Consider the following 12,939-nt stretch of genomic DNA (forward strand, 5'->3'; position numbering starts at 1 on the left):
CTAAAATTTTTCAGTGGAAACTTTTCTTGAATAAAAATAAAAAAAGGCCGGCCTGATGGAAATATGTCAAATTTCATACTTTTTTTGTGGAAAGAATAAAAATGAAATGCTGCCTGCCGGGTCACTTTTCGTCATACAGTTTCCCTTAATAAATGAGAAACAAGGTATAATTTGTTTGGCCTCAGACGGGAAAGGGTTAATTGATCTTTCTGAAATGGACGTTGTGATTTGAAAATTCTCGGAGTCATCCCACGTGCCACTGTAGTTCCTCTTTCTTCCAGAAGGGTGGGCAGCGATCGCTGATTCTGGCTAGCGCTCTGGACATCTCCTTTTCAGGGTAGGTTGCGCTGATGCGATTTAATTTTCTATCGTCTATTTTTGATGCATTTTAAACTGTTTTTGAGAATTGCAACATATCTTCTACATTGAATGGGGCTGAATCATAGAAAAAATACACCATTAAGTTCAACTTGAATTGATTGTTCCTCGTGCAACTGAATCATCAATCCACTAAAAAAAGTAAAATAAAACACGATCACTGTTTCAGTGTTTGCAATGCCACAGGCACTTGAATATGGGCTTTGACCTTGTTGGTGTGTTAAAAATGATAAACTTAATCGTAATCTACGATAAAAACACCAACGGGGTTGCCATCTTAATTATCCATGATGCAACTGTTGGCATTCCTTTACTTTCGCACCGCACTATGTTCCACTCTGTCTACGTCCTTCAAACTTATGTCACTGGTGTATTTTTGTATGGGGAATCTTATGGTGTAGTCCGTTTTTTAATATCTCTCAACAGAAAATAAAATTCGCTTTTTTATAAAATTTTCTTCCTCCAGTTTTTACGTGCTGCAAATGGTCGCCATGTTGGGAATCAGTAAAAGTCGGACTATGGCCTCCGGTCTTACTAACTACCGACAGAGATGCCCAGGATCCCAGTAGCCGCCCGTGTGACTTTCCCATATCAAAAAGAAAAACAACCTATTTAAGGAAAATTGTAAATTTATTTTTAGGATTTTATGAACAACGTTACACATTTACAAACATTATTTGTTAGATGTTGAATACTTGAAATATTTTTCATACTTTTCTGTATCAATAAAATCAATTGAAATGAATTGATCCTATTACGACTTTTTAACACAACCAAAAAATAATTGCTGACGAGATGACCATCACCTGTGAAAAAAAAGCGAATTTTATTTTCTGTTGGAGATATTAAAAAACGGACTTCACCATAAGATTCCTCATACAAAAATACAACAGTGACATAAGTTTGAAGGACGTAGACAGAGTGGAACATAGTGCGGTGCGAAAGTAAAGGAATGCCCAACTGTTTTACCCGATGCCATGATCCAAAGCGCATCCTTTGTCTAACTATACTATACAGAAAGGCTGGAAACGCTCCTATCTCCGTAATGCTTAAATCTACCTGCAAATATAGGGACAGATGACGTCACGGCAATCCTGAAGAGGCATCGCAAATTTTCAAAAATCAATTTTGTTGCCAGTCAAAATCTTTAATGGAGCTAAAACAGTGTCAATGTTTCCAAAAAAATCATCTACAATTGAAATTATGGGCGCTCCTTATATTTCAGGATTAAAATTGACACTAAGGACGTACTTTGGCAATCATCGGCAGTGTTCGGCTGTCCCGATAATTGCGGGTAGATTTAAGCATAACGGAGATAGGATCGTTTACAGCCTTTCTGTATAGTATAGTTAAACGACGGGCGCGCCTTGCATCATGGGTAAAATATTATAAAACATGGCGGATTATCGAAGTAGGAACAACGTATGGCTGGTGAATTATTAAATATTTATCCATTATTAAAGCCCATATTCAAGTGCCGGTGGCAATGCGTAGCGTAGTTTATTCTTCTTTAAATGAAACGTCACGATTGACTGCAAGCACAGGGGTTTGGCGATGGGTTTGGATTTTATTTCGGGGTTGTTGATAATCTCTCGAGAATGGCGCTTAATATGAACTGCGAATAAATTCAAAATATCACGGAAATATCTTGTGTTTGTATTGTTTATTTATCCGCTTTAAAGTTCCGATAAAAAATCATTATCACACGGTCGTGACGCTATATATAAAATCACAAGGGATGCAACGCCAATTTTCAGCCAGAAAGTAGGGACATTCACGTGACAGTCTGATGATGTCATCACATTTAAAACTTCAACATGAAAAGTTAACATATTCACTGACCGATATCAATTGTCAGATTATGATTCATATGAAGTTAATAGCTTATAAAGAATAAATTATGATCAAATTTATAATTCATAGACAAAAAATGCATTTGAATGTAAGTTATCTCAAATATTTTTCGTATCATAGTTTCCATCTTAGATGCTTCAGGTTCACGTCAGTCAAATAAGAAGTGTTAAGTCACGTGGCTGTCCCAACTTTCTGGCTGGCGCGACTTGAAGGCGTTTCATCCCTTGTGATTTTATATAGTAAAGCGTTGCGACAATGATGACCAATTGTTTATCGGAACTTTATAGCAGATAAATAAACAATATAAACACAAGGTATTTTCCGTGATATTTTGGATTTATTCGCAGTTCATATTTAGCGCCATTCTCACGAGATTATCAACTACCCCAAAATAAAATCCAAGCCCATCGCCAAACCCCTGTGACCGCAAGTCAAACAAAATAAAGCATTTACTAAAAATTGCATATCAAACATATTCAAAAACTGACAAACAGGTGCTGCCATCTATGGATATCATAAGGCACTAAAATCAAAGTCTCAAAAACTTTAGAAAAAGGCTCTGAAGGCGAGCTCAAACGCTTAGTACAAAATATAACTACTCGGAAAGAATGGCAAATGTTATAGATAATATATGTGAGTTGTAAAATGTCTTACCAAAGCATATGACCGTCTAAAACTTCTAAAAAGATGTAGGCCTACGCTAAAATACTAAAAGAAACGATTGATCCAAATTTCCACAAAGCCAAACCATCACCACTTCCGCTCACCAGGTGGCGCCACACCACCACCCAGGCCAAACACTAAAACAAGGGAAGTATTTGCCGCAACATACCAGCCCCCCAAATGGGCAAGGTCCTATGACATCCTTACATAACGGGTCAAATGCTTTGACGCCTCTAAACATACAGCAAATTATGACTTATTTCACTTAACACAACCATATAAATGCAACTCAAAACACTAAAAAATCTCCTTAAGGGGGGGTAGAAACCTTGCATCGATTATACTAAACTAGATCACTACATAACTACTAAAATACAGTATAGACTACATGTAGGGCCTATAAAGAATTTAAAAAGAAACTGCACTTGATTTAATAGGTAGACCGATTGTCCTAAAACGTAAGTTATTGCAGCAACATAGTTAAAATGACAGATTAAATGCTAAGTACGAGTGTACAAAGTCTTACGGCTAGTCTGCTTCTACTAATACACATAGCTTGGCTACAGGTCTACGAAATTCACTAACAGCTCGAACATAACCTTTAGAGTCGGGCTCAACACTGACTACCCTACCGAGGGCCCACGAGTTACGCACCCTTGAATCCATAATAAGGACAACGTCCCCAACTACGACATTTTGACGCAACCGAGACTATTTTGACCGAACTTGAAGCAGCGCCATATATTCCTCACACGATCTTTTCCAGAACAACGATGCCTAGTATTGAACCTGACGCCATCTATGCTTCGCATACCCATCTTCTTTCGTGAAAACGCCAATTGGAAATCGAATTTTGGATTCAGGAGCAGAAGATGATTTGGAGTGATGGGTCTTGGATCATTAGGGTTGTTCATGTCCATTTCGTACAGCGGACGATTGTTGAGTATTGACTCCGCTTCACAAAACACTGTGCTAAGCATTTCGTTGTTCAGGGCTTTTGATTGTCCGCGCAAAAAGTGGAACACAATTTTGCGTACCAATCTGATCATTCGTTCCCAGATGCCGCCGAAATGTGAGGCTAGCAGAGGGTTAAAGCTCCACTCAAAATGCTTTTCGAGGCAAGACCGTGATATCATCCTTATCCAGACTCTCCAACGCATGCTTCATGTCGGCACTGGCGCAAACTAGGTTGGTGCCTTTATCAGACCGCATTTTTTTGATTGCCCCACGCCTAGCTATGAAGCACCTTATATCATTGAAACATGAATCCATATCTAACGAATTCGCGACTTCCAGGTGAACGGCCCTGCTGGCCATACACGTAAAAACGACGCCATAGCGCTTCGCAACGCTGCGCCCGGCTTTTACATCGAAGGGGCCGAAGTAATCCACGCCGGTGTTTGAGAACGGTAGTTTGTCAGTCGCTAAACGCTCTTTCGGTAAATCGGCCATCTTTTGGTCGACCTTATCGTCACGATATTTCCGGCGATCGACGCACTCGTTATTATCGATTTGATAAAGCCGGGGCAATGAGTAATCCGGAACCTTTGTCCCACGTATCGCAGAATAGAATTCTTGCCCATGTGCCCTACGGCTCTGTGCGCGTCTTCCGATATGAGCAACGATATGCGAGAGGTTTTTGATAATACAATTTGGTGTTTCTGGTCGAAAGGCCCTATTGCGCGTTCAAGGCGAACACCGACCCGAATCACATCATCGTTCAGGAATACGTCGAGACCTTGCAGCTGGCTAGCTCGTTTTACCCGTGCATCGGTTTTCAGCTGCTCGTGCTCGGAGCTGAAGGTCTTCTGTTGCGAATGCTTTACTAGGAGCAACTCTGCCTCCTCTATGACGGATCGATTTAAGAACACGGTTGTCGCTCCGGCGGGTTTCGTCGGGCCAAGTTTTCTTGGCCGAACAGTAGGAGCCACGCCACACCACGCTTCAGATGCCACCAATCTGAGTAATGTTCAATGAGCTTATCAATAGGCTGCGTAATACAAACGACCAAAGTAGCAGCGACGGGTCTTTTTAATTCACGACTGTCGACTAGACTTCGATCCACGACGTCGAGCGGCCATTCTGATCAGTCTTTGATGAGGAATTCTGGTCCGTTAAACCAGATCTCATCCTTTACTGGGGACATCTCATCCTTTACTGGGGACTTGCTTGGTTGCAAACCTCTTGAGACGAAGTCTGCTGGCTCTTATGACGTTTACTCGGTTGGTCACGAATGTTTGGTATCTCGCCGTATCATTTGCGATACATCTTAGGACACTCATGCTGTCCGTCCAGTAGAAGACTTCGTCGAACTCGATATCTAGTTCTCTGGCTACCATGCTGTGCAAGCGAACTGCAAGAGTCACAGCGATGAGCTCCATGCGTGGTTATCTTCTTTAGATGCGCAACCCTAGATTTCGAGATTACCAAGCTACACGTGACGTTGCCGGATGGGTCAGCTACTCACAAATAACAAACAACACCATGCCCCGTTTCACTTGCGTCGGTGAAGTAGTGGAGTTGGTACTTTTGGCGCGTCTGATCGTTGAGGGGCGAGGCATCGTGGAATCGAGACTAGTTCTAGAGTGGTAATTCTGTCGGCCTAGGCTTCGAATCGCCTTTGTTGGACTCGGGTGATTGCTTCATCCCATCTGATGCTGTCTCTGTACAACTCTTGCAGCAGGATCTTGGCTGGCAGAATATACGGTGACACTAGCCCTAAGGGGTCGTAAACCGAACTAACGACTGACAAAATACCCCGACGAGTGGCAGGTTTGTTTCGATCCAAGCTAATGTTAAAGGTTAGGCTGTCGTTTTCAACGTCCCAGGTGACACCTAGGGCGCGCTCTGTTGGCAGTCGATTATTGTCCAAGTCTAAATTGACGCTTGGTGACCATTCTTCGTGTTAGAACGCTTTCATGACGGCGTGACTAACCGCCTTCCATCTGTATACGATGTCTCCCAGGATGCGGATGGCTTCTTCGTCAGAATTGAGAGACTTCAGGCAGTCATCTACGTAGAACGAACGCTTAATTCCTTCTACAGCTTTGGGTCTTCTTTCGACGTCCCCATTCTCGGCTGTACGACGCAAGGGCTAGATGTAGCCAATGAGACACCACCGAAAAGGTGCACTTTCATGCGGTAACAGGTGGGCTCAGAATTGAGGTCTCCGTCTTTCCACCACAGGAACCTAAGATAATCTGTGTCTTCTTTAGGCACTAAGACTTGGACACTAAAACATTGCCTCGATGTCCGCAGTGACCGCTACTCGATTTTGCCTGAATCTGAGGTGAACACCGACAAAGGCGTTAATCAAATCGGGTCCCTGCATAAGTGCATCATTTAGAGAAACTCCATGGTACTTCGCCGCGCAATCGAAAACCACTCTTATCTTGTTCTTCTTTGGGTGATACACCCCGTAGTGCGGTAGGTACCAAACGTCTGTCTCTTTGTTTAATTCGCAATCAGGCACGATTTCAGCGTATCCCTTTTCGATAACTGACTGCATGAAAGACGTATAATCTTCTCGGAACTTCGTGTCGGCGTTAAGCCTTCTCTTTAGGCTATTCTAACGAAGCATGGCCATCGACTTGTAGCATGGCATCTTCGCGTCCTTCAGAGGCAGACGTATCTCATAATGGCCGTTCACTAGCTCGACTTTGCCGCTTATCTTATCCATGAAGGCTTTGTCCTCTTGCGACCACTGCTTCTTGTCTTCAATTATTCTTTCCGGAAAGTCGTGATTGAACATTTCTGTCAGGCGACGATCGATTTCATGTAGCTGCTGGTTATCCGATATCGAACTCGTGACTATCATGTGAGCCTGATCCATGGACTGACGAGTTCGGCGGTGCACAAAGATATCGAACTTTCCGGGTCGAGGAACACATACGTGACTATTTCTGCAAGTTCGTCTTTAGCTCGGACTCTGACCGGTATCAGGGCCATTATGCCGTGACCGTCTCCTGTCTGTCATGCACTGGTTGCTCCGCTAGCTTTCGCATTCTTGTTTGATGCTGTAAATTGCGCCATTTTTTGCCCGATTTTCCCCAAAAAAATCAATAGTCGAGGGGGTGAGAAATTTTTTGGAGCTACCCCCTTAACAATTAAGACCTATATCTGGTACCAAAACTGATTTGAGCTCTGATGCCCTCTCAAGTAAAGTTGAAGAGGCCTATAAATGATATTGAAGTGGATGATACATGTTGGTGTTGTACGGTACGCCTAGTATTAGTTCAACCTAATCTGGATTACGCTATAATTTCATAGGCCAAATATTTTCTAATCTAAAGTTCTAGGCAATCAAAATTTATGCATTTTGTCTACAAAATGTACAGCCCTACAAGGGGAGGATCTCTGCATCCTCGGTTCCTGAGTAGGCCTACTTCTCCGTCACAGCACCACAGATGTTTGAAATTTGGAAGTGGATATTTTGTGGATAACTCGCTCTGATTGGCTTATCCGAACCACGCAGTGGAGGTTAGAGTTAGATATAGTAGACCAGTATTTAAACCCGGGCCAGCATATTGCAAGCATTGCGCCTGACCACTTGACCACCAAGGCTCACTGAATTTCACCAAATGTTTTATAACTACACCTGACCCTAATCCTAGCCCTAAAATGAACCCTCTTTTAGACTTTAATCCTAACCCTAAAATAATCATTTTATTATCAAAATCAGTATATCTTATTGAAGTAGACAAAATACCCTTAACACGCTGACGAGATAAATCGTCATGGTGGGTGCACCGCAGTTTGCCATGACGAGTTATATCGTCATCGATTCAATGTCATTTCATAGCGTTATGAATGACCTGGCAGAGGCGAGAAAACAGCTTACAATTGTCTGGTAGTATGGAGAGACTAAGATATTATTTAATGGGGGTAACTCAAGTCTGGTGCACACTTGAAATTTTTTCAAAAGAATCTTCAGAAAGCAATGAATTTTAGCTTCTTTTTCGGCCAATATTTAGAGAGAATATAACGACTAAAATCATTCTATATCATTTTTACAATAAAACCTTTATTCTTTTAGATTTTTATTTGATTTTTCACACTTTTCACTGGCAATGGGGACAAAAAAAAATTGAGAATCTCTTCACCATTGCCAGTGACGAGTTATCTCGTCATGTGGTTTTTTATACTAAAATAGATCAGTGTATTGATTTATCAACGTACAAATAGTGCTGGCAGCATATAAATTGTATAATGTCAAAAATTAGCGTTGGCAATGGCGACCGGACCTTAAACCACTAGGTGGCAGCGAACGTGTTAACTGGATAGGCCCTACATATTTTCCCCAAAATTACTGGTTACTGTAGTGCCTATAAATTCACTTGAAAGAAATCATGAATTTTGCAGAAGAGTTGATGCAGTAGACTCCACTTATCTTGGATCGTGGAGAGTTTTTTAACCTAATAGACTGCAGAATGTCCGTCGACATTCGACTTGTATCTCTGCAGTACATCCGCTGTACTATAGCGCCACCTATAGTTTGAGGGTGTCAAAGGTCAAACTTTTACTATACAGCTGCAATAATAGAAAGCCTGTATAATTATCCTCAAAATAACCAATGGTTGTTATCCATGATTTTCAGTAGTTTTCACACTGCAACTCTACTTAATCTTTATATGCAAATTGGATTTGCTAATTAAGCGTGTGTTATACAGGAATACATATATGAAGTCGCAGCGTCTATAATGGGTTAATCATAGAAAAGTGTATATTACACTTGATAGCTCTAGCCTGCTGTTTCCTGCTTTAGTTCAGCAACAATTCTATAGGACTATAAGCCATTGAAATCTGAAGTCATTTAATACAATAATGTTGTAGATCATGACCTGTTCGATGACTGTGGTGAATTAACAACATAGTCACTGGGTTCACCGTTCTGTGTTCACCAGAGGGGGTTGGAATTGTCAGATTGGCGCGCAATTCAGGCGTGATGTTCCTGGATCCTTAGTTTCTGTTCCCTCTCAACTATCCCATGTTCTATATCCTGTCTACTGTTTGCACTGGAAATGCAGCAACTGTTAACCCTTTCAGTGCTGGCTAATTGATACCCTATAGTGCTGAAGATAATTTGAAAATTCTGAAAAATTCCACCCTACTGTGTTGAATAACGGGATTACCACTATAGTGCGTCGACACTGCGGCGCGGTATATTGTTAGTTACTAGTATTTCACTATGTTTGACAGGTGCTGCCATCTTTCAAAAGAGATAATTAGTAATTACTAATTAAATCAATAATGTACTAGCAAAATCCATCACTGATTCGTACACCGCACTGTGGTGTAGACGCACTGAAAAGGTTAAATTGGTCTTAAACAAGAAAATTAATTTTAGAAAATTATTTGACGCCTGCGAAAAAAATGTATAATTTCTGGGCTAAGCTCATGTGGAATTGCAAATTTGAAATCGACGTTTTAAAAAATTTGGGGAATAATGAGATTTGGCGATTGGGTAGATGATACAGCGGGTCTTCGACTCTAGTAGTGGTTTAAATTTTTTTATTGAAAATTCTCAATAATTGATCGCGAACTTGCGACCGACTTCATTTACTTATGCCTCTAAGCTGGTCTGCAACTTCATTGCCTCCATGGTTGAAGAACGAGCTCTTCTGATGTCTGCTTCATCATGTCTTCGAGCATATCGTGTGGCCTAGCCAGCCGGCCCGGGCCACGGGTTTGGCTGTCACTCGATATCCTAGAGTCTTGAGTCTGGGTGGGTTGAAGTAGACATTGTCATTTAAAATAACATGCTTATGTTGTTCTGTATGAATTACCCGTGTGTCATGTATGTTGCATTAATTTATTTTAAAATTTGTATTTATTGAATTTGGGAATTTTATCCCGAAATTTCAATGTAATAAGGATCAATAAAGAATTGAATTGAGTTGTCACCTAATACACATGCCATCAGAGGACGTGGAGCCGTATATGATAGCTATGCTATTATAAATTGCTAATCTCACGAAACCTGCATACTCCTGATATCAAACATATTTTCTAAAACGTTTGAATATTGAAATTATATGTTTACACATTTTCATATTGACCGCTTGTAGCCGCTGATGAAATTCACGCCGGCCCTACACACATCGTAGATAGCTTCGTCATTCCACCGGCATGCCCACGTCAGGGTCTGACTTTTATATCAGACTTCCAAATCGTGTATACATCCGCCCTTTAACCGAATAATCCGATTTACTTATCATTTCTATTTATGCCTGCCGCTTCTGATATAATCATACATCCTTTACTATTACAATACGTCTTCTTATGATATTCATTGCAATATAACATTTTGACGTTCAAATATAGGTCATTATATAATCAAAGGAAGCCATTCTACATCTATGTCAATAATATTTTGCCAGATAGCTTATTTGTGTACACATAGACCTGTGACGTTTTGCACATCGATTTACGGCTGTCGTTTGTAAAATGACGCTGAATGGTTAACATTGTTTAGGTTTCATAATGGTAACGTTTTATAAGGCGTCAAAAAATATGTTTAATAATTTTATTTGATTGATTGTAGGATCATCAAGACGAGGTCAGAACTGTGAATCTGCTTTAAACACTAAAATAGGAACGACAAAATGATGTCTTTTCGACAAGGCGAGGCCAGACCATCCGGTTCAGATGGCAGCGATTTTGCTCATCGTGAGCGAGTAGCGATGCATTACAAAATCAGCGTGCTCAACAAATCACGATTGAAAAAGATCGGCGCTCTACACGCAAGTTTGTTCGTCCTCGTTCTCGTATCGTGTCTGGAGAGTCTCATGAAAGCCGTGAACATGAAGCCACCGGCAGCCGTGCTTGACCTACGCTTACCCGCGGCTGAACCGTGGCAGTTTATGTGGCTGATCAGTATAACATCCACCGTATTTGGACTACTGTCGCTGTCAAAAAATGCATCCGTTCTACTGAAGCAGTGTATCGTCGGTAATGTCGTATTCGGTATAATGCCCGTCACGTACGCTGTGTTTTATAAGGGATACGAGTTGATGGACTTCGTCAAGGAGCGCAAGGTGAAGGCTTACGTACTCGGTTTCCCGTACGTTGTGCTGATGTTTATTTTCTTGACGATCGCGATTCAAATTCACATGTTCGCGATATATTTTTCGATGCAACTGCTCAAATCGTGGAGGTCGACGACGACGAATAAGAAGAAGAAATGATCGCCGTGAACTTGCTGCGCGTGTCGTCACAGAGAATAATTTTTTAAGGGAATGGTTTCGTAGATGTGGATTATGAATGTGGTGGGAAGTTAAACTTCCAGATGAAAATGGATGAACGTTTCGAATCATTAAGAATACAAATATCTGTCTTACTCGGTAGCGTTGGGACTGGAAATATTTCACCGAGTTGAGAATCGGTGCATATTTTTTACCGAATTGGTCGGTACAGGCTTGTAGCCAGCCCTGTCTTGCAGGGGGTTTGATATTTGTGAAAGTTTAACTTAGATATCAGTTGTTAATATCACCTAAGTCTACGGGGCGTAAAAAATTTTTCTTTTAATTTCCTTTTTTTAAAAATGATTATCAAGTTGTCTATAGGCTGACATCTGGGGAGAACGTCATCGATAAGCGGGGTTTCTTTCGAACCCCCCGAATCCCCTCTAAATACGGGCCTACCGTACTGAGTTAGGTGGAGTCTACAGTGTGTTCGGAATCTTTGAGAATTTAAATTCAATTTAAGATAAAACTAAAACTTCATCTCATTATTCAATTACTCTTCATTCAGTCACCAGTCCTGTCTATACCGGTAATAAAACACGGCTTAGACTCTGATGATCTTTTTCTGATGATAACATGTCATCGATATCAGTAATCGTAACTGGAATTGCAAACTCTCTCTTGCATTTTACATAAATCAAAGTTAGCTGGAGAATTCAAGTGATGAATGATTTCTGCTCCAAAGTTTGAGATGATATTCAAATCATTTTGGGCCAGCTCAGTGGAATATGATCAGCATTTACACGCACTTCAGCCGAAGTGAATCATCGCTTTCGAGAAGTCTACGAAACCAATCCAAAAATTCCCCCGCCCAAAATCGTTCATCTATAATTTTTAAACGAATGCAGCAAATAATCCCAAACAATCAGCGATTAACTCATTGCCAAAATGGCTGCTGTTATGTGTGATTCTTGGGCAGCCGTCTTTCCTGAAAGGGTCTTTTGAATTATAGTCGATCCGTGCTGTAATGAATTAATTATGCAAGTTACCGGGTATGTCTTCAAATTGTAAGCGTTAAAATCATGAAATTACATTGAATTTTTTGGTACTTTTTACTACATCTTTCATCCTGTTTTCCTGCATGACTCTTTTCTTCTTGTCGCTTCAAATGGATTAATCAATGTTTTTCTTCTCGATATTTCTTTACTCCATTGCCTATTTTTCTTCAATATCTCTTCTCTTCAGAAAGTTCATTGCCATAGAATTTTTCTGCTGTCACTTATAAAGACTTGGTGTTTTACATCTACCATTGGCCAGAGCATTTAATCACATGTCAAAGGGTATTATGTACAATCAATGCTATTAAGTACATGGAGATTTTTTCAATATTGTTCATTTAACCTTATTGCTTTTTAAGCATATTTTTGTCAAGACCTGATTAAATAAAATCTATTTATGTCGTTTAAATTGAATTGACACGTTTTATATTTGTTTAGCATCTCCAAATTTTTTACTTTCATGCATTTGTTCATGCATTTGTACAGTCTAAGTGCTTACTTATGGAAAAATTTATGATAGGCCCTGATAAGTATTTTGTTTTTAGGCCGTAAGATTCTGAAAGTATAGTCAAAATTCACCTATTGCCAAGAATTTCCTTGTGCACAGTTCATTTGGTATCTATATGTATGTAAATAGCTCTTGTTATACCACCTCTCACCCTTTGCCATACCGCCAATGAAATCCTAGAGCTTTGTCGGAAAAGTACTGTCGACCTTGTTTTGATCGTTTTTATCTGATTGACGAATTGCGCATTTTGACTTTCTGACTCTTATCAGCAGGCTTTGTTTTACTTAAAGAACCT

The 12,939-nt window shown here is 40.4% G+C and overlaps 1 protein-coding gene across 1 annotated transcript; it reads left to right on the top strand.

Annotated features, from left to right (window-relative positions):
* The first annotated feature begins 279 nt into the window (after positions 1 to 279).
* Positions 280 to 12,550, top strand: LOC141909014 (protein jagunal homolog 1-B-like). Its single transcript, XM_074799339.1, has 2 exons — positions 280 to 337; positions 10,439 to 12,550. The coding sequence occupies exon 2, from the start codon at positions 10,500 to 10,502 to the stop codon at positions 11,079 to 11,081; it is 582 nt and encodes a 193-aa protein (XP_074655440.1). The 5' UTR covers positions 280 to 337; positions 10,439 to 10,499; the 3' UTR covers positions 11,082 to 12,550.
* The last annotated feature ends 389 nt before the right edge of the window (positions 12,551 to 12,939 follow it).

Source organism: Tubulanus polymorphus, chromosome 7, assembly GCF_964204645.1.
Source record: "Tubulanus polymorphus chromosome 7, tnTubPoly1.2, whole genome shotgun sequence".
Classification (NCBI taxonomy): Eukaryota; Metazoa; Nemertea; class Palaeonemertea; order Tubulaniformes; family Tubulanidae; genus Tubulanus; species Tubulanus polymorphus.